Here is a 23,070-nt window from a genome sequence, read left to right as displayed (position 1 = left end):
TAGGATTCGGATCTGTCAGGACCTCCTCTCATTTCGGAAAGCTTTAAAGACCTGGCTTTACAGACAAGCATATCAATAACTCTTCATCCCACGTCCCTGATTATGTTACTGTCGATTTCAGGGCCAAGAAACCAACCAGTGATAGTGCGCTTAATACATTTTTTTAACATAACATATTAACATAACATGAGGCTCCCAAACCCTGCCCTAAAGAGGGAAAGACACGTACCCCAACTGTCGATGACATCGTAGGGGACCTCTCAGGCTCCCGCTGGTTCTCAAAAATGGACCTGAGCTCCGGCTACCATCAGAATCTCCTAGCGCCTGAGTCCAGGCACATGACAACATTCCCTATCCATTTTGGTTAGAGGCGATACAAATGCCTCAATTTCCGCACCTCTATTGCCTTCGAGGTATTCCAGGACATTATATGGTGATTGCTGGCTGGTCTTTAGGAAGTTTTAAATATCTGTGACGACATTCTGGACCACACACTCACTCTTAAGCAATGGCTTTACAGATTAAGGGCTGTGTTCAAATGCTACCAAGACTGCAGACTCACCCGGCACAAGGAGAAATGTGAGTTCCTCAAGGAAGAGATATGCTTCTTCGGCTACCACTTCTCTGCGAAAAAGAGTCACACCTACGACTCGGCTAAAGTCTGTGACATTCAGTTAGCAGCAGGGCTGACCACCGTCATTGGTGTCAGACGTTTCCTAGGTATGATCACCTATTTCAGCCTTTTCATGCCAAAACTCACCTAACTCACCGGGCCGCTGCAGGACCTCACAAAGGCATCGGCCCCCTGGCACTGGGGCATTGAGTAAGAGCAATCCTTCCAGAACACCAAACGGGCGTTGTCAGAGAATACCACGCTCACCTTCGTCATCCAAATAAAGACACTGAGTTGGCCATAAATACCAGCCCTACTGGACTGGGGCAGTCTTGTCCCAGAAAAAATAATGTGGTAGTAGGCCCTTATCGCATGCGCCAGCCGTGCGCTGCCCCCCTACCGAGCAAGAATATTTCCACATCTAAAAAGAGGTGACTGCGATCTATTGAGGGCATCGGTCTTTCCACATTTACAAATATGGTCACCTGTTCACAGTCAGCACTGATCACAAACCTTTGAACCCGCTGTTTAAGGGATCTGCTTCAAGGCGTCCACCATGAATAGAGAAAATGATACACCAGCTGCAAGAATATCAATTCTCAGTAGAATAATGACCCGTAGCCCACAACCCCTCAGATTACCTGTTGCAACGTGTACGATTAGCCATGACTCAGGACGAACTGGAAGTTGTTGATGAGGAGGAATATGTAGGGATGGTAGTAGAATAACATCGTCCAATTCCCCTATCCTTTACCAACATCACAGATGCCACCAAAGAGGACAACTGAATCCAACAGGCAGAGCAGCAACCCGGTCGGGAAAGTGGAAAGCCGTCACTGCAGAGCTATCCCAGAAGATGATGAAAGACTGGAGTATGTTAATAACCCTTCATAATGTATGAGGCGAGCTCACTGTCATGGCGGACGGGTGACAGCAGAGAGGGCCCCGGCTCATCGTACCGGCCATCCTAACCCAACGGATGGTAAATCTTGCCCACAGGTCCCACCAATGGTTCGTCAAACTCAAAAACAGACTGCACAGAAAAGTATGGTGTCCCTGGTTGGATGACCGAATTGAACAGAGTACAGAGACAGAATATCGAGTGCAAAATATCGAACTGCACAAATATTGAGGTATTAATATCGTGGGTCAGAAATATCGACAGCAAAGTGTTTAATATTGTTTGCAAAAATATAGGGGCTAATTGGGATGTCGTGACGTCTACCACTGCCGAGCCGACGGACGACATCGTGCCGCTTTTCCGCTGGTTGGCAATCGTTACAATTGCCAGCCGGGCGGAATTGGCCCCTAGTATGGTGGCGGTGCCTAGCAGGCACTGCCATCCATATTAGGATGGTGTGATGTGAAGGTCTTTCCATGGTGGCTTTGCTGCCATGAAAAGGCTGGTGGGAATTGCTCTGGGGCCCAGGGGGGTGGAGCGGTGGAAGGCTGCATTTGGGGGTTACCTATGGCACCCCCCGATTGGAATGCACAAGGTGGCAGGCACTGCGCGCTGCCTACCACAATGTGCATGGCAATGCACAACATGTATTTTTGGCATCACGGCGGTGCTGCTCACATCAAACAGCACCGAGGGTGGCAGCTGCATCCTAATTGGTGGTGTGCTAGGGTGGCGGGCGTACCTAAGTCAGCCCGCCATCATAATGGGGCCCAAAGTTCTTAAAAAATCGTTTTTTATTATTGTTATATAATTTAGTATATCTTTTATATGTATGTGATGTATGTTTTTTTGTATAAGAATTGCTTGTATTTGTATTTTTAATATATGTGTTACATTTTTAGTAGTTATTCATTTTTTTAATTAGAATTTAACTTTTTTGATCCGTTGCTGGTTGTGGGTTTATAGGGGAATAGGGTGGGAAGTAATTCATGATATTACATTTATTGATTACATTTTACTTATTAATATTTGTTTAATTGAGATGTTAAAGTGTTACATGTGTAAAGTAATTTATTATTAATTAATAAATGGATATTAACTAATTTTAATTAACTAATTGGTTATTAATTTTGTAATTAATTTTAGGTGTGTGTTGTGGTGTTTATAGGTGTAAAGGGCGGGAAGTAATTTATTTTTAACGGATGAATTAATAATTGGTTGCTAATTAATTTTAATAAATTAATTGGTAATTAATTATGGTAATTGAGTAATTAATTTTAGGTGTGTGTTGTGGTTTTTATAGGAGTAAAGGGTCAGAAGTAATGTTAAAATATACTTTAATTGTGTTTTATTATTTTATAGTTAAATTTAGGTGTGTGTTGTGGATATTTTAATGTTGAAGTGGGTGTAGTCAATTAATGCTTGTTAGTTGTTTTATTAATAATATTTTTAATTAATTATTTTAATTATGTAAATATATTTAATTTAAAATGATGAAGTCTTAAGTTAATGGTATGTTGTTATAGGGTAGGAAAATAACATAAATACATTTATGTTTTAATTAAGTTTTTTGTTTGTAAATATTTTCTAGTTTAAAAGATGTTTTTTACATTTATTTAATATTTTATTTTAGATTATATTTTTAGGTTTTTGTTATAGGTAATCAGCATTATAATATGTGTTCTTTTTATATGTTTAATATTTTTCTTTTTTTTAAATTTGTTTATTATTATTATTATTTTTAATTTGTAATATATATATTTTTTTCTAAGTGTTTGAGTGTAAATAGTAATTTTTTTTCTCCGCTATCCAACACTGGAGTGGGGATAGTCATTTCTACCCCTCCGCTATCCAATACTTTCCCTACTTTTGCACTCACTGGAGTGGGAATGGTAATTTTTACCCCTCCACTATCCTACACTTACCCTACTGATGCACTCACTGGAGAGGGAATCATTTTTTTTACCCCGCGTTATCCTACACTTATCCTACTGTTGCATTCAGTGGAGTGATAATACTAATTTTTACCCCTCTGCTATTCAACATTTTCCCTACTGTTGCACTTAATAGAGTTGGAATAGTAATTTTTACCCCTCTGCCATCTAGCACTTTCCCTACTGTTGCACTCACTGGAGTGAGAATAGTAATTTTTACCCCTCAGCTATCCAATACTTTCCCTACTGTTGCACTCGCTGGAGTGGGAATAGTAATGTTTACCCCTCCACTATCCAACACCGTCCCTACAATTGCACTCACTAGAGTTGGAATAGTAAACTTATTTATTTTGCTATCGAATACTTGTGCTATTGTTGCACTAATTGTATTGGGAAATTTAAGTTTAAATATTTTTTCATAGTTTAATGTTTTAATCTATTCTAGATTTTGTTTTATATTCTAAATTATTTATATATATATATCTTTTATTTTTATATAATTTTAAAGTTTTAAAATAAATGTAAAGATAATAGTTTATTCATTATTTTATAGTGAATATATATATGTATACATGTTTATGTTTGTGTGCTTATTTTTTTAATTAAGTTTATTTGTAATAGTCTGTATTTTGTTAAAATTAATATTATTATTCAATGTATTTAATATATATTATTTTATTTTATATATATATATTTAAATTAATATTTTTAACTCTATATTTTTTACATCGATATTTTTGATTCCGTTTTTTTGTACTTACCTCTTTAGGTATGGGAGATACCGTCGAACAGTCAGTCAGACAATGCGACATATGCCAAGCCACTGGAAGGCTGAACTTCCTGCCACCCATTATCACAGAACAGGTTCCAGAGATTCCATGGAATTGTGCCAAGGGAAAGTTTAATAGTCTTTGGAATGGCAGTCACTTGTTAGTGGTCATAGACGGGTTCTCTGAAGTCATAGACGAAGTACCCAAAAGTGGAAATTGTAAAAACCACCTCTGCGAATGAGTCTTCCAAAACTGGATAAGTTCATGACATAATAAGGGAACTCCACACTGACAATGGACCCCCATGCAAAAGTCAGGACTATGGTTTGTCCAGGACAACCAATCACCGCAAGATCAAGTCCCAAGGGCCTCAAGCTAATGGAGAGGTCGAGATAGTCATGAGGACTATCACCAAAACAATCTTTACAGCCCAGACAGAGCAGCAGTGTATCAAAAAGGATATCTATGTGTGAAGGAAAGTGCCCTTTTTGCATGGTTGCCCACACTTTTTGCTTAAATGTTGATGCACTTTGACTTAGTGTGCCATGGTCTCATGCCAAACAGGTACCCAGGGCCAATGTTCTTTCCCTAAACTGTACTGTTTCAAAACCCAATTGGCAACTCTCTGGCCACATGTTAGTCCCTTGTAAAAGATACCCTAAGTACCAAGGGCACTGTGGCCAGAGAAGGCCTCTAAGGGCTGCAGCACTTAATGTGCCACCCTTAGAGGCCCAGTACCTTTAAACACACACGCTGCCTTTGCAGGCTGCGTGTTTTAGTGCAGAAAAAAGTGAAGAGTCGACAAGGCACACATCACTGTGTGCCATGCCTACAACCCACTGTCCTGCCATAGGTAAGCTACCCCTCTAGCTGGGTGCACTTTACCAGTGGTGAGGTGCATGAGCCCAGAACCCCTATGTTGTCTCACTCAATTCTTAGACATTGTAAGTGCAGGAATGCCATAAAGAATATATGGTCTGGGAAAGTGTGTCATTATGAACAGCACAGTACCATAATGACCTTACTGAAAACTGGGAAGTTTGATATCAGAATGCTCTGCCCATTAAACCCAGACTGATGCCAGTGTGGGATTTAATGAAACCAGTGGCGTAACCATAATTGAGGGGGACCCCCTGCAAGGGACATGGAGGGGCCCCTTCCTTACTCTATCAGGAGCTCTCAGGCTGCAGTGCTGTGCTGAGGGGCCCCCTGGAGCTTGGGGGCTCCCCGAACTGCAGGGGCTGCGGGGCCTGTGTTACACCCCTGAATGAAACATGCACTCAGAGGGTACCTTAGAGATGCCCCCTGAAAAATTACCTGACATGAGTGTCCTGGCTGAGTGGCTGTTCACCAGCTGCTACCACCAGACAGTTTTGTGGACCTCTGAGTCGAGAGCCTACCGCTCTCAGCATCCTGAAACAAAGTACATCCTGGGAGGAGGTGCCAAGCCTCCTCCCCCAGGATGAGCAGGGTCCTCAAAGGGGAAGCTTCAAAGGCCTGCCACCTTTCTGAGCTACCCCAGCCATTTCCTGCTCCCAACAACTGGCCCCTACCGGTTCTGACCCTCACTTCGGGCGGGAGAATCAGCAGGAAAACCAAGATAGGAAGAGAGGTGTGCCCATATTTGCCAACCCCACCACTCAGGTGGGGGAGGCGAGGTGAAGTACAACTATCAGTCCCCGCCATCTTGCAGATGGGGGGATCCAGCCAACCAGAGTGAGGATCATGCCTCCCTTCCACTGAAGGGTGGCATAATAGTGGGTGTACCCACCCCAAGGAAAGGACCCATTGGTCTGACCTGTACCTCCCTGTAATGCCCCTAAATGTAGTATTTAGAGGCAACCCTGAACCTTGCCTCCTCAGACCATAGCCGACAAGAAGATACAAGAAGAAGAAGGACAGAACAGCCGTGCTGAGAGAAGAAGAGGAGGAAACCCACTGACTTGCCCCTAGCCCTATCGGCCTTTCCTGACCTCAGACTCCTCCACCAGAAGCTCGGTGTGTTCTGCCCTCAAAAACCAGTCAAACCTGCACTGCCTTCACAACCAAACAGACGCCGCCTCCCATGAGCACCAGACTTGCTTAAAACCAACCGACTCTGACAATACCCCGGTAATGCTAGCCTGGATCACAGTGACCCCTGAACCTCTATAAGCACCAAAAACAAACCTGCAGCCAATAACTGGAAGGTCTCCTCAACCGCGACCGAAGGCAACACCCTGACCAACTCCGTAAATTAGGCGGTCCAGAAGAACCAACCACAACCATCCAACCTAAACCATCTCTGAACACTGGCAGTCCCAAGATGACGACTCCCAAAGATCCCATTCACCTCACCAGCCGCTGAACGACTCCAAGGGATCTTCAATCGAATGTGGTGTAGTTCTTGTGTTAGCCATTGGGCCCTACAGGAGCTTTTGGTTTACCAAACTGACAGCCTGCTCGCCGCTGTCCTCAAGCCCATGACTGTGATTAGCCCGTTGGCTAATGGGTGGTCCCTGCACTCTGCAACCTCTATGCTGCTGGCGGTGCGACTCGAGTGCCTATGTGACCGAATCCTACTCACAAGCCCATAAATCCAGTTCTGTTTTCCCAGGGCTAAGTGCGTATTGTGAGTGATACTGTAAACCTGTACTGAGCTTGCAAAATGCATTATCTACTTTTTCCTTCCCTTAGGAAATGCACCAGCCGAGTATCTAGAGATATCTGGCTGTGTAAGAAAAGCAACTGAAAAGTAATTCCGACTATTTGCGAGTACAAAGTAATTATTCTGTAACCAAACCATTGCATTCTACTGCATTTCAACTGTTTTCAAATTGCATTATTCTTGCAGAGTAGCATTCTACTTACCTGTACCAGGCCTGGCTTGGCTCTAGAAAATAAATATAACTAAATAATATTTTCATACAAACAAATTGGTCTGAGTTCAGTCTTTGTGGGACATCATTTCTTGCCTATGTGTGCACAAATAAATGCTTAACACTAACCTCTGATAAAGCCCTACTGCTCGCCCACACTACCACAAATAGAGAGAAAGGTGTTATCTACTTTTACCTATGCCTACCTTTGGGGTTCCACAGGACTCTGCGCACACTATACCTTACTTTGGTATAGTATATACAGAGCCAGATTCCTACAACAATCACCGGACCCCTCACACCCCAACAGGGACAGCTCCCATTATCTTCTGTTTTGGAGAAAGGTTTGAGGATTCAATCCTGCACCACTGGACATGTGAAAAGTCCCCAGTTTCAAGCAGCCAAGCACGCTCCCGGTAATGTGCATCACAACACAGGCAAGCCAAGACCCCAACCATCTGCATAGGAGACTGGGTGTTGGAAAGACAGAGGCACCTAGGAAGCAAATTCAGATTTGCGTTTAAACGCTGTGAGAAAGTGCCATCTTTCTTGCCTTGGTATGCCCCCACTTTTTTATGAACTGCTGATGTGCTTTGATTGAGTGTGACCTGGGTCCCTGCCAATCAGGTACCCAGGGCCTGTGTTCCTTCCCTAAAAAGAAAAGCTATGCTGAAACAAAATACCTAATTGGCATCTCTGGCAACCTGTCAGCCCCTAGTAAATGGTACCCTAGGTACCCAGGGCATGGTGACCAGAGAAGACCCCTGAGTGCTGCAGCACTTATTGTGCCACCCTCAGGGGCCCTGTACCCTGGCACCCACACACTGCCTTTGCAGGCTGAGTGCCTAAGTAGAAAACTAAAACGAGAGTCGACATGGCACACATCCCTGTGTGACATGCCCACAGACCCCACTGCCCTGGCATACTTCAGTCACCCCTCTAGTTGGGTGCCCTATGCCAGAGGTGAGGGAACAGGTGCATGAGCCCTGTGCCCCAACAGTACCCAGGGCCATTCCTGGGCACTGTAAGTGCAGTGATGCCATTTAAGAGTATATGATGCTGGGAGGTTGTCATTACGAACTCCACAGCACCATAATGGCTACACTGAAGACTGACAAGTTTGGTACCAAACTTCTCAGCACATTAAACGCTCACTGATGCCAGTGTGGGAGTTAATGTAAAATGCATGAGAGGGCATCTTAGAGATGCTCTCCAAAACCCAAACCTACAATCCACTTCTGGGCTGAGTGGCTGCAGAGGCTGCCACACAGCAGACATGTTGCTGGACCCCTGGGTGGAGAGCTCCCCGCTCTCCTGGGCCGGCAACAATGCACATCCTGGGCGAGGTGCTATGTCTCATCCCCCCGGATGGACAGGGGGAAGCTTCAAAGGCATACCACCTCTGAGAGCTTCTCCAGACCATTTGCTGAACCCAGCAGCTGGCTCCCCACCCGTTCTACCCCCACTCTGGCGGGATGACTGGCGGGAAAAACTACATCAGGCAGGAGGGTGTGCCAACCTTTGCCAATTCCACCCCTCAGGTGGAGGAGGTTCTGGTGAAGCACGACCCCGGGCTGTAGATGGGGAGCCCTGCCCAATCCCAGCTAGGCTCCTGCCCCCCTCCCACGGGAGAGGAGCAGGCTAGGGGTTGTCCTCACCCCAGGACAGGGACCCATTGGTCCCTGCCCTTGCCCTACCTGTAACGCCCCTAAATTGAGTATTTAGGGGCTCCCTGAACCTTATTTCCTCAGATCCCGATATCAATAGAAGAAAGAAGTTCAAGAAGAACAAGACCCGCCACGCAGCTGCTAACAACAGGACAACAACAACTGACTTGGCCCCAGCCCTACCGGCCTGTTGATCCTTGAACCTGCTCCTGCCTAATCCCAGCGACCTCCATGGACAGCAACCTTGGGACACCTAGAGAACCTGCCTGCCTTGACCCTCTCGAAGGTTGGGACTCCCATCAGAAGAGGCTCTGCTGCAACACCCCACCTGGTGCTCACCAGGAAGCTCCGGACCAACCCACTCTGCACCAGCCAAGCCCGGGCCGGGCCAACCCGAACAAAGACCCCAAGAACGTCCCCCCAGTGACTGGGACACGAAGTCCAGTGCCCAAAGACCCTCCTCGACGAACCAGCCGACGCCTGCAGACTCAGAAGCAGGCGCCATCCCAACCGCGACCAGCCGAGGATAAGCTTTTCCGATCCCCAAAGACACACCTGTACTCGGCGCCCCGCGGCTCCCTGTGCCTCCCTTTGGGGTACCTACCTGTGCTCCATCATCCCAACTTACCTCTCGAAGAGCTGGTCGCCCCTGGAGAGTCACCGTCCCCGAGCCTGCAGCCTTTGTTCCTTTTTCAAGATCCTCGTTGGATAACATTGAGTGCCCGACGGCTCAAAAGCACCCTGCACCCAGCCGCCCGAGTGCTGCTGGCTGTGACCTCTTTGCCCTATCCTACTTCCCCCCTTGCCCAGAGCAAGTGACCAGGAGCCCAGCTCCCAGAGCCGCGCGGCCTGCTAGCCAGCAGCCACCAACCGAAGGCCCCCTTTCCCTCATTGGATAACATTGGGCCTACCTACCTCTGTACCCGGCCGCCCCTGTGCCTGAACTAACTGCACTCACCTGACCCTGAGGGACCTCTGAGTCTACGCCCAGAACCCTAACTTCACCAACCAAGTACTCACCTGGAAACCGGTAATTCACTTACCTGCCATTGGATAACATTGACCCATTTTGACTCGAAAATTTGTGAAGTTTTGAAAACAGAAAATATTCCTATAAAATCAGCCAAAGTCCAAATTCAAAAATACTCACCTGTGATCAGGAGAGAAGCCAGTACTGTACCTTTCAGCCCAGTACTGGACCGCAAAAGTAATCCCTAGCGGGTTTACTAGTAACCTGTATTTTCTCCATAGGAACCCTTTGTCTGATTTTCTATGAAATTTCTTCTGTCTACTTTTGAAAACTGCAAATATTCTTTAAAAATCGTACGAAATACTGAAACGCAATTACCTACCTGTTTTGAGTTAAGCCCCCAGTGCTGGCCCTAGGAGACTAGTGCTGGGTTACAAAAGTAACGCGATCGTATTTTACCTGTAACCTGAATTTCCCCCCATTGGATAACATTGTCAGAATCACCTTGAAAAGTTTCTAAGTGTGAACTTTTAAAACAGCTTTATATTCATCACAGTAACTAAAACGTTTTTGCTAATCTGGTTTCAGCTTAGACCCCAGAACTGAATCTAAGATCTAGTCCTGGAACTACCAAAGTATTCCATAAAGAAATCAACTGTACTTTCCTATGAAAAACCCATTGAGCTCAATGCTAGAGTGTGTTTCAGAACTGTATTGCTTATTAGCTATCCTGTAATTGTACAAACGTATTGCTCCTCTGCAAAGTATTTACATGAGAGTACTCGTACCTCGAAAAGTATGTTTTTATAACTGTTTGTTCTAAAAATAAAACATTTATATCTGAGGATATAACAACAATTGGCCTGGAGTTCAGTTCTTGACTGTGTGAAACCTTTTGCTGACTGAGTGTGTACAACAAATGCTTTACACTGTCCTCTGGTACTGCCTTACTGCCCGACCAAGCTAGCACTTTGGAGAGTAAGGTCAGTTCTGACTTTAACCTTTGTTATACCTTTGGGGTTTGTGGACTCTATACACACTGTACTGCTTTAATGTCCAGTATATATAGAGCCAGTTTCTCACAAACGCCATCAGTGTGGAGTCACGAGGATTCAGAGGACCTTGGCGTCAGTGTCAAGAGGTTCAGAGACAGTCACCCCGAACATTTATATAAGATATCTGATATATATGTCCTGCTAGAAACCTTAAATCAGAACAAGACATTGGATGCCCTGCCGGAAATCCACCTAATGGATAGCTTCAGTAAGGTGGTGCCCCCTAGTTTACTTGTCTTTCCAAATTTACCTTCTGAAACTGTAGAGCACCTATTAAAAGGAGTTAAGTCGTATAGCCCTTGGATTCCTTTTCTTTGAAGGTCCTTAAAACTGCCCAAACTGCGATCATTCCACATCTCACCACGGTCCTAAATTTAGCTATTAGGAGAGCCAATTTCCCTTGGCTTAGAAAGGCAGCAGTGGTTAGGCCACTCTTAAAAAAGTCCTCATTGGATCCGACGGAACTTAAAAATATTTGTTCTATTTCCCTTTTGACGGTTTCAGCAAAGATTTTAGAATCCAACCTGAATTCTCACTTAAATCCCTATTTGAGGGACCACCAAATTTTGAATGGCTCTCAACATGGGTTTAGAAGCTGTCACAGCACGGAAACTGCTCTCACTGCGGTATTTGATAATATTAGGACACAGGTGGATGCAGGGCACACCACCCTACTAATTTTACTTGATCTTACCGCAGCGTTCGATACCCTCTCTCCCCTGAGACTTGTGGAGCGTCTCAGGGAGAGAGGTGTTGTGGGCTCGCCTTTGGATCTTCTCGCCTCCTTTCTCAGGGAGCGTTCTCAAACAGTAAAATTGGGAAGTTCCTACTTGGATTCTACCTCCCTTGTGTGCAGAGTGCCACAAGGCTCTTCCTTGAGCCCTACCTTGTTTAATATCGATGTGGCCCCACTCGCAGGGGTGGAGAAATCCTATGGGTGGATGTGTTGTCTTATGCGGACGACACTCAAATACTGGTGTCCATCACTCACAACGTCAGTGACTCCGCTCGCAATTCTAAAAACTGCATGCAAGCAGTCTTGTCATGGATGGTACAAAACTATCTAAAACTGAATGGTGAGGAGACAGAGGTTCTGATATTTGGGGACAAGTTAGACACTTGGTCTGGGGAGTGGTGGCCTGATTCCTTGGGCACATGCCCAACTCCCGTCTCCCTTGGCAAAAACTTTGGAGTGGTGGTCGATAATTCCCTTTCTTTGAACTTGCAGGTCTCCAGGACAGTGGCTACCTGCTTCGGGCTAATTAGGCTCAAAATCTCACAGTTCCTCTCTTTTGCTGCACGCAAACAAGTTATAGTTGCATTAATACTGTCCAGACTGGACTATTGTAATGTCCTGTATTTGGGCATTAACAAAGGACAGCTACGTCGCCTGCAGCTGGTGCAAAACGCTGCTGCAATGCTGGTGATGGACCTGCCTAAACACCACTCAGTCTCATCTTCCCTTCTTTTGCTGCATTGGCTCCCCATGGATCACAGAATTATGTTGAAAGCCCTCTGCCTCACTCACAATGCCTACTATGGCCTTGGCCCGGTGGGCATTAGGGCTTTATTTCAGCAATATGCTCCCATGAGGAACCTCAGGTCAGCAAGAAAAAATCTTCTTGTTGTTCCGAGGTTTAAAAGGATGAGATGGGGCGGCAGAGCTTTTTCAATTGCTGCTGCTGACTTGTGGAATTCTCTCCCTGAGGAACTTTCGGGCCAATGTTTACATGCACTCTTCCAAAAGACTTGTAAGACCTTGTTGTTCCCTGAGAGGTTGGTTTGAGTGTGACCTTGTTCGCCTGCATATTGCTCTGTATTCAGCACCTTGATGCCCTTGGGTAAGTTAGCGCTTTAAAAATTGTATATTCATTCATTTCCTGCTTCAAATGGTACCAAGGAGCCCTGGGGACAGCCAGGACACAGCAACTTTAACCCAGTCGATGAGCACTGCTGCCCTGATGCCAAGCGCCCCTGCAGTCCTCACGTCAAATCCCGAACTAACAACTGCAGGCCGAGGGGTGTTGCTCCAAGTGCCTGGCCCCAGGTTGGCAAGTGGGTTATTCTGAGGGTCACGCGACTCAAAAAATTAATAAATAAATGGACGGAGCCGCGCGTGGGCATTTCTGGGCCAGATGACCACCAGTGCTGGTTCTTTATTACACCGGCTTCCCGCCCAGCGCACCACATCCCGGGGGTCTAATCAGGCAGCCACACCCGGAATACAACAGACAGGCAGCTGTGCACTGGGCATAGCATCTCACGGCCATCAATTAACAGCCCCCCATTCTCCCGTGGCCGATCTCACGAAATTTCCCCTTCTGGACGTTCAATCTCTCTACCCTCTTATGAACCGTGTGAAATCAGGTTCTCCAGCAGATCCCTGTCCTCCGAGAATCTTTCAACTGGCTGCCTCTAGCCTAGGAGGTCATATTCTTAAGCTACTAAATGCCTCCCTGGAAACAGGCTCTCTACCTCCCGCGTTGAAAGAGGCTAGAGTTACTCCCTTACTTAAAAAGCCAGGAGCGGATGCCTCCGTCTTTAAAAACTACAGGCCAATTTCCCAGCTCCCATATCTAGCTAAGGTACTTGAACAGCATGTCCTTAAAACACTTTCGATGGGGAAAAGTTTTATAGGGGCCTGGTGGATGCAGGCAAGCTTGCAATTAATGATTGTCTGGACATAGAAGTCCAGGGATCAAGGATTATGGAAGCTTTCGACCAGATTGCTAATCTGGTTGATGGCCTACTCAAGACTAGTATGCCACTCACGAACCACGGGAATCCCCGATGGTTCAACAAAGATTGCTCCAAAGCTTTAAGAGAGCTGAAAAGCTGCCTTAAAACTAAACCAAGGGTTCCCTACAAAGTTAAGGAGTGCAGAGAAAGGTATAAAAAGGAGATCAAGAGGAGGAAACTCGCCTTGCAGGCGGAAGCGTGGGCAGATTTACGAGAAGCAGGGGAAAGAAAGGATCTAGCAGGTTTCTGGAAAATAATTAATAACCCAACTTTCCAGGAAAAAGATACTCCGGATTTAGGGGCCAATATTCTCCCAGAGCAGTGGGTTACCCATTATAGGAGCCTATATAATCACGAGCCTGGTTCTGCCGTAGAGCTACCGACCAATCCAACTGAGGCTTCATTGGTAGAATTCTCCATCAAGGAGATCACTGCAGGGATTGAGGGCCTGTCTAAAAATAAAGCGCCGGGGCCTGATGGAATCCCCCCAGATCTGTTCCTGAGTAACATTGAACTCTGGGCTCCCCTAATGACAAGGGTTATTAATACTGCCATTATCTATGGCCTACCTCCGTCTTGGTCCACGGCAGTAATTGTGCCGATTTTCAAAAAGGGCAACAGGGATGACCCAAAGTGCTACCGCCCGATTTCCCTGATTGACGTGTCGGCAAAACTTCTGGGGAGGGCAATTCTTAATAGACTGTCTGAGTGGACCGAGGAAAATAACATCCTCTCGGACACTCAATACGGATTCAGGGCAGGGAGGTCCACTAGTGACCAGTGCCTGAACCTCTATATGCTGACTGCCAAGTATACTATGGCTAGCGATGAATCCGTTTATATGGGTTTCATGGACCTGGCAGCAGCATTCGATCATGTCAATAGGGAAAAATTGTGGGGCATGATGTTTAGTATGGGGATAGAGAGTGGTTTAATTAATATATTGAGGGAACTGCACAGCGATACCACCGCTAAGGTCCATTTTAATAGGGAGGGGGGACTGACTAGTTCTTTTCCTTGTATGAGTGGAGTCAGACAAGGCTGCATTCTTGCTCCCTTTTTGTTTTCCCTTTACATAAATAATCTGGAGCAGTTTTTGTTAGGTCTAAAGGCAGATTGCCCAAGGGTTGGGTCGCGTCACATTCCTGTTCTGCTTTATGCAGATGACGCGGTACTGATCGCACGCACACCAAGGAGCTTACAAACCCTGATTGATGGATTTGTTAAGTTCATGGGTGACTTGGACCTTTCTGTTAATTTGAGTAAATCTTATGTGCTCGTGGCGGGGAAAAAACCCACTGCTAAATACACATATACAATAGGGAGCCACATCGTGGAAGAGGTTAAAACATTTCCCTATCTTGGTGTAACATTTGATGGTGCCCTGCGGTTTGATACCTTGGTGGAGGAACGATGTGGTAAAATGATTGCATCTAACGGGGCAATTGCTAGCTATGGCAGGAGGCTAGGGAGATGGTCCCCGGAACAGGTGCTAAATCTGTATAGCTCTGTATCATGCTCCAAGGTAATCTATGGGGCAGAAGTATGGGGCTTTGTCAATACCACTAGTATCCAACGAGAAGAAAATAAATATCTGAAATCACTCTTGAGGGTACCACAAAGTACTGCTGGTTTGATCGCCCATAGGGAGTTAGGGAGACCATATATTGAAGATCTGATAAAATTGAGGCCCATTATTGATTGGTTAAAAATTTGGGTCAACCCTGATGCGGCACTGAGTAGAGAAATCCTATCAGACTGTTTAGTGAGGGACAAGTGCATGCGTATCCCCTGGCTCCTTTATGTGAAGAAAACCCTCGAGGAGCTAGGTTTTGGGAACCTTTTTATTCATCCTACAACCATTGTAGCCCAGAATAAACTGCATGTTGGGAGAATTTTTCTTGAGCGGAAAAACCTACGCAGAGATGAGGCTGAAGGGTGTAAAAAGACAGTGAGGGCCCATCACCTAGTGAAGAGTGTGGATGGTATGGAGCCATACTTGTACCTTATGTATAATGCACAGGATAGGTTCTCGATGTGCCGTTTCAGATTAAACCTACTCCCATTTATGTTGGCATCACCAGCGGGATTTGCTACATCAATAGAAGGGAAGGGGCCCTGCGGCTGCGACAACAGGTCTCCGCAGGACTCCCTTCACTTTGTTTTACTCTGCCCCTTTTACTCAATGCCCAGACGCAGATACCTGGTAAACCTCTTGAAAAAAGCTAACTTGGTCCACGCTAGGGAGGCACTAGTATTTTTACAGAAAGCTGCGGAACCATTAATACTGTGTAGCATCATGAATTTTATTAAGGTAGCATTGCGCTTAAGGCTCACCAAAGGAGAAGTCTGAATTGTTTTTATCTTAACCTTTAAGCGTTAAATAGGATTAAATTGTTATATTTATGTTTTGCAAATTCCCTGTACAAAGAACCTTGAAATGTTTAATGATTTTTTACTATGTATATATGAGTGTGCTTTTATGGTGTTTTTTAATCACCGAATAAAGATTCTTTGACTGACTGACACTTTCGACATTCTTTGAGGAACAAAGACTGCTACACTCCAGACAGGCTGGCTTTAGAGCTCATCACAGTACGGAGCTGGTGATGCTATCGGTTCTGGATGAGCTGAGGGTCATGGCTGACAAGAAAGTATCGAGTGCCCTAATCTTATTAGATCTGTCATCGGCATTTGATACAGTCAGCCATAAAACCCTCTTGTCCCGACTCGCCAGCGTGGGCATAGAGGGACCCGTCTATCAATGGCTTAAATCCTCCCTGTCCAACCGGACCCAGAGGGTGCAGCTAGGTGCTCAGGTTTCGACCTCTGGCTCCCTGACTTGTGGTGTTCCGCAGGGCTCGGCGTTGTCCCCTTTGCTCTTCAATTTATACCTACAACCGCTGGTGGAGAATCTGGCCCAACTGGACTGCCAGGTCTTCAATTATGCAGACAACACCCAGCTCCTTGTACAGATTAACAACTCCACTCTAGCTCCGAAACACATACAAGAGGTATTACATTTTACAGTGAGCTGGATGACGGACAACTCACTCAAAATAAATCCAGATAAGACGGAAATTCTGGTTGTCCCACATACCAATAGCCCATGGTGTTATCTGTTTTGGCCACGAGAGCTGGGAGTCGCCCCTACCCCAGTCCCAGTGGTTAAAAGTTTGGGAATTAAAATCGATGCCGAACTGTCAATGAATAAGCAAGTGTCTGCAGTGGTTGGTACCTGTACAGGGCTTATGAGGTGCTTACGGAAACTTGTTCCCCTCCTCTCTACAGCTTCTCTACAGGCAATTATATCTTCTACAATAATGTCCAGATTGGATTATGGGAACGCCCTTTATATTGGACTTCCTTAGAAATTGACAAGAATATTGCAGGTTGTGCAGAACGATGCGGCACGCCTTATCTTTGATTTACCAAGACGGGACCACGCTTGTCCACTGCTCGCGAAACTACACTGGTTACCTATTGGGCAGCGAGCAGTTTTCAAGGGTCTCTGCATTGCACACAAGGCCATTTATGGTCAAGCCCCGTCCTACATCAAGGACCGTCTGACAAATTACATCCCTGCCCGGACTCTCCGTTCTTCTATAGCCTGTCGTCTGGTCACACCACGCTTCCACTCCACCCTTAAAGGGGGCAGAGACTTTTCCACCATGATACCACAGCTCTGGAACAACTTACCCGAATCCCTGCTCAGGGAACCAGCCCTCCTTCCTTTTAGGAAAAAACTCAAGACCATCTTGTTTATGGAGGCACTGCCCATGAAATAACTCGCTCACATCAGCTCATATGCACTGTTTGTTGTAAAACTCCCCCCTAGAAGCGCGAAGAGACCTGATGGTGAACCGGCGCTATATAAAAATTACTTAACATAACATAACATAACATGTTTCGCCGGTACCCATCTGTCTCTTTCAGGCAGTATGATTAGGGTTCAGGGATTCAGATCACACAGCCTTCCCCACCCACCCCACTATGGCATTGCATCCATCTGGCTGCTCACATACAAGTGGTTTTGTAATACATTGGAATGGATTGATCCTCAGACCAGAGGGCATGGCCTTAGCTCTGAATGTTTCATTTCCATTATTCTTTCTGTCCATTTTTTTGGCCCATTACGAGCTGCGTCCCATTGATGAGAAGGATATCGTGATAAACGTCCCTTTGGTTCCAGAGTGACAGCCAACCTGAGGCTGTGAGCTGGCGAACAGAGCTGCGGCGCCTATGAGGCCTGTCTGCAGGCATAACCACCTCGGGGCGCTGCGCAGTTGTTTGTTTGCTGTGCTGTGGTTAAGACTTTGTTTGCCCCCCTCCCCACAGATTGTCATACGTCAGTTTGCATCTGCTTAGCATCCTTTCTCCTCTTATACACACTTCATGTGGCCAGAGCCTGCCACTTCCAGAGCTAGGCGCCCACTCTCCGTTGTCCTCTCTCCTCAGCGGTGACAACATGGCGGAGACTCCCGGGGTCGAGGCTCAGCCGAGGAACGACCCCCCGAAGACGGGCGAGGTCGGCGAACACAGCAATGCCATCAAGTTCCTGAACCAGGACTACGAAAGCCTGAAGCAGCAGTGTCTGAAGGGAGGCACCCTCTTCGAGGACCCCCACTTCCCCACCGCCGCCTCCTCGCTCGGTTTCAAGGAGCTGGGTCCGAGGTCCCCGTTGGTGAAGGGGGTGCAGTGGAAGCGTCCGTCGGTAAGTGCAGTGCAGGTCAACTCATGGGAGCAGCCAGGGAAAAATACCCCTCCTCCACTTTGAAACAATCTCCGAAATAGATATCAAAGCAGTAAGGGGCAGATTTACAAGCCTTTTGCACCTCCTTTACGCGCCGTTGCATCACTTTTGAGACGCAGTGGTGGCGCAAAAGATGCGCCATGCTGCGGGGTATTTACAACATGACGCATCTGGGAGATGCGTCATGTTGTAAAGCCCTGCGCCAGAAGGAGGCGTTCCTGTGCAGGGGGTTGGGGTTCCGGGGCAGGAACGCCTCTTAACCCCTTGGCCACGGCGGTAATTCCGCCGAGGCACTGAGTGGGGAGGGGGGTCGCGCGGCGCCGCCATGCTTGTGACGGAACCACTCCGTCACAAGTGGCTTAGTGCTGCCTGAAAAATATCACGCAGGCTTCTGCGCCACGGAACGTCACAAAAAGTGACGCTCCGATGGCGCAAGGGGCCTCATAAATGAGGCCCTAAAAATGTTTCTTCATATGGTGTCAAAGTGATGCATTTTACCGAAAATGTTTTAAAGATTTTTGCCAAAAGGTTGCAAGTTTTCCTGGCATTTCTTGAGTGGTGCCAAAGAAATAATGCAGACATGCACTAAGAAAATAATGCAATAATGCTCAATGAGACTGACCTTCCATAGAAGGTTGTGGGGAGGAGGGGATGGGCGATCCACCCAGGGAAACTGATGCCAAGGCAATCTGTCAGAGGGGTTCCATCAATAGTATGGTTTAGTTAGTTAAAGGCTCACTGCTGACGCATATGGTGATGTGCAGGTCACAACTTAGAATTCTAGCCATCACATTTTGGCCTGTCATTCTTCTGAGGTTGGCAAATTGAATACCATTAAATTGGGTAATAGGAGCAACAGATATTTACAGCACTAAGAAAGGCAGAGGTGCAGCATTAAGCGGTATATAGAAAGGTTATAACTACTTACTCCTTTCTTTAGTTTTTCACTAAATGAAAGTTGTGTTGTTAGAGCTAGATCAATAACTCCTCTATATGTTGAACTAGCAGCCCGTCCTGACATTGTCCGGGTATGAATTGCTGCCGGCCAGTAGTATATTGTTTTGTAGGATTTCGGAAAACTTGTGGCAGGAGGTGTGTCTAAAAGTGAATGTTGGTGCTGGCCATTAATGAGAGAGACCTGTGCATTTTTCAAATGGGTGGTGAAAAAATATGAGTAAGTGCAGGAGATGTGGGCCACCGTGCCACAAATGTACTTACCGGGGGAGGGTAAACACCCATTATTCCGCAACTTTCTTTCCACATACCATCACTCCGCATACTTTCATTGCGAAAGTACCATGACTCCGCAATGGCATTATAACGCATGGCATTACATTTTATATGCTTTTACCACGCATACATTTACAACGAAATTCGTTGTAAATGCAAGAATGGTAAAAGCATGTTTTTTTTTAATGTTTGGATAAGGTAAGTATGGGTATAGGGGTATATGTTTTGGGGTACTGAGGTATATGTTTTGGGGTGTTTGAGTATTTTAAGGGTTCAGATATAGTTTTGGGTTATGGGGTAAAGGGGTAGTTTTAGGGTTTAGGGATAGGTATGGGTTTTGGGGTACAGGGGTATTTTTAGGGTTCAGGGCTAGGTTTGGGTTTTGGGGTATAGGGGTATTTTTAGGGTTCAAGGGTAGGTTTGTGTTTTGGGGTACAGGGGTATTTTAAGGTTCAGGGCTAGGTTTGGGTTTTGGGGTGCAGGGGTATTTTTAGGGTTCAGGGCTAGGTTTGGGTTTTGGGGTACAGGGGTATTTTAGGGTTCAGGGGTAGGTTTGGGTTTTGGGGTACAGGGTTATTTTTAGGGTTCAGGGCTAGGTTTGGGTTTTGGGGTACAAGGGTATTTTTAGGGTAGAGGAGTAGGTTTGGGTTTTGGGGTACAGGGGTATTATAAGGGTTCAGGGCTAGGTTTGGGTTTTGGGGTACAGGGGTATTTTAGGGTTCAGGGGTAGGTTTGGGTTTTGGGGTACAGTGGTATTTTTAGGGTTCAGGGCTAGGTTTGGGTTTTGGGGTACAGGGGTATTTTTAGGGTTCAGGGGTAGGTTTGGGTTTTGAGGTACATGGGTATTTATAGGGTTCAGGGCTAGGGTTGTGTTTTGGGGTAGAGGGGTATTTTTAGGGTTTAGGGATAGGTTTGGGTTTTGGGGTACAGGGTATATTTATAGGGTTAAGATGGGTTAGTGCTTAAGGGTGTTGGGGCATTTTAAGGAGTAAGGGTGGGTTATGATTATGGGGTGCAGGGGTATTTAAAGGGAGCAGGGTGGGATTAGCACACAATATGAGACATGGAATGAAGGGCGGAACGTACCACACGCCCACAGCGTTTGTCACGCCCCCAGCACACGCCCACAGCACAACGCAGACACGCCCACAAGGGACTACTTTGCTGGCACGGTTCTTCTACCTTTTAAAGGTATATGGTGGGTGTCTGCATAGCCTATGTCCTTCTGCTGCAACTGCCCTTTCCAACGATGTATTGGGTGTTGTGATTGGTGCTGTGGTTCCTGAGATTACCCGCCTCAAAGGTTTGGGCTCTCTCTTTATTATATTAGTATAGATAAATGTGACTTCTAAAGAATACAAATTGCATATTATATGTACCTGACAGCACATGAGAAATCTTTCTTGAAACAAGTTGGGTAGACAGAGTCAACGCAGAGGGTTACACCGCACGTTACATCGTATTAGGCACTCCTACAACCTACATGGTGCAAAAGAATGCATCTGTGATGTTCTCCAAAGAACGAGCTGTAAGGCCATTTACATGTTAATTCCTGATAGAGACTTCTAACCACAGATTCCTCACTGTAGGATATTCCCCAGATGTCAGTGGTTCCGTAAAATCTTCAGCTGTACCTCTGTGCGCCTGTAGTTGGCGTTGATCGACTCTGTGCCTGTGTTGTAATTGACTTGAAGGGTGGGTATGCACGTGCCACTCTGGTGTGCTGACATCAGTTTCTTCCTTTCTGCACCAACCGTGCGGATCCAGAGAGCTACCTTGGTCATTTTTTCACCACTCTTTTCGACTTTTTATAAACTCTTTTTTGAGCTTTGCTCCCAGTGTGCTAGGGTCATCTCTTCTAACAAACCCACGGCGTTTAAACTGTGTGAGGAATGTCACAGATCTCCCATGTCTGTCTCTGACCCACACGTGGTTTGCCCGTAGTGCCTGGGGTCGGACCACAACCCAAAGTTCATGCATTCGAAGGAGATTTGCAAGCCGGGGAGGAAGCTTCTGGTGGTGTGACAGAAGGCGGCTCTGCTACATTCCCAGTCTGGATCCTGAGGGAGATTGCGGGCCCATTCTCAGAGCAGATACCATGAACAATTGTCATACCACTCCATGTCCTCGTCTGATAAGTCCAAGAAGCACAAGAAGATGAAGTTGAATCATTCTCCCACTTCCCCCAGTAAGCATTAAGCTTCTAGGCACCGCTCAAGCACTAGGCACCGCTCAAGCACTCCACTTGCTGAGCCGGTGTCCCGGTCACCTCCACCCTTCCCTCTGTTCCCCATAGCTGGAGTGATCCCTGCCCAGCTTAAGGAGTTCTAGGACACCATGATGCACTTCGTTTTGGGGCCAACGGGTCCCTCTAGTGTGCCTTCAGGCCCCAAGCAGCAAAGAGATGCCCCTGCTAGCTATCCGTCTGCTGGGTCACCTTCGACTCCAGCTGGGCCTGATAGACCGATCATAGATCCAGGCTGACAACAACCCCAGTATCTCCAACCTCCCTGTGTCCAGTCCACCTGAAGTCATCTCTGGACCTGATTGTAGAGGAACCTATTGCCCATGTACTTGAGGTACACACCATCACCTGCACAAGAATAGCCAGTGTGATAAGAAAAAAGATCCAAAGAAGTGAAACCAGTGGGTAAGGTAATATATTTTATTTGTGCATGATTAATTAAAATCTTTACAAAAATATAAAATACCAGTAGCAACATTAAAAACCAAACTGTAATTAGGATAAAAAAGAATACTGCATTGCTGTGAGCAGATCAAAGATGACCTCAGGTGCTAGTGAAGAACTTCAAACGATGTCAAGTCTTTTTTTTAATGAGTCAAAGAACTTCACGACCTGGCAGTTAAATTTTGTGTTGCTAGAAGTAAAGCATAGCATAACTGCCTGCCTACAGGTCCGTACAGCATGTGACTTAAAAGATGGAAGCAGGAGATTGCGCCTCAGGTCCCTCAGTCTAGGGCATATACATATCACGTGGACAATATCCTCCGTGCCAGACTTGCACAGGCGACATTGTTGCAAAGCGGGTGGTCTCACCCAGGGGGGAAGGTGTGGCAATATCGGGATTACACCGAGGCGCAGTTTTAAGAACTTTTCTTTGACTTGTATTTTCATCCCGATGTTAAGGTATGCTTGTGACTGTGTTTTACCATAGCCACCCAGGGTTGTCCATCCGTGCGCTCTGTTAGCTAAGACTTTCTTGTCTTCAATCGCAGAGATGATGCGTGCTGATATTTTAGCCAGTTTTTTAAAGGACTGGAGGTCTGTAGACGTTTCCCAGGTGTCAGACAAACCTAGGACTTCAATTGATTCAATAAGATAAACTCTATGTGGCGACGTGCGGTGCCGTAGTAGCTCAGACCATATGTTGGCGTTTAGGGAGTCGGCTTCTGCATTGCGGATTTTGCGCCAGGTTGCTACGTACGCACTCCGCCTTTCTAGAGTTTGTTTGATGATGCCGAATTCCAAACGAATCTGGGCAGGGGAGACATATGTAGGAAGGTTGAAAATGGCCCTATAGGAGTTGGCTATGACTGTGTCCAGCAGTTCGGCATCCTT

At 46.2% G+C, this 23,070-nt stretch overlaps 1 protein-coding gene across 1 annotated transcript in view; it reads left to right on the top strand.

The window, feature by feature from the left end:
- The first annotated feature begins 17,920 nt into the window (after positions 1-17,920).
- Positions 17,921-23,070, top strand: part of LOC144762254 (calpain-1 catalytic subunit-like) — a 359,395-nt gene continuing 354,245 nt past the window's right edge. The window contains exon 1 of the mRNA XM_078647398.1: positions 17,921-18,221. Within this exon, the coding sequence (XP_078503524.1) occupies positions 17,976-18,221 (246 nt within the window). The 5' untranslated portion in view covers positions 17,921-17,975. The remainder of the gene's footprint in view (positions 18,222-23,070) is intronic.

This window comes from Lissotriton helveticus, chromosome 6 (genome assembly GCF_964261635.1).
Source record: "Lissotriton helveticus chromosome 6, aLisHel1.1, whole genome shotgun sequence".
NCBI lineage: Eukaryota > Metazoa > Chordata > Amphibia > Caudata > Salamandridae > Lissotriton > Lissotriton helveticus.
The sequence above is the reverse complement of the archived record's forward strand: the minus strand, read 5'-3'. Positions and strand labels throughout refer to the sequence as shown.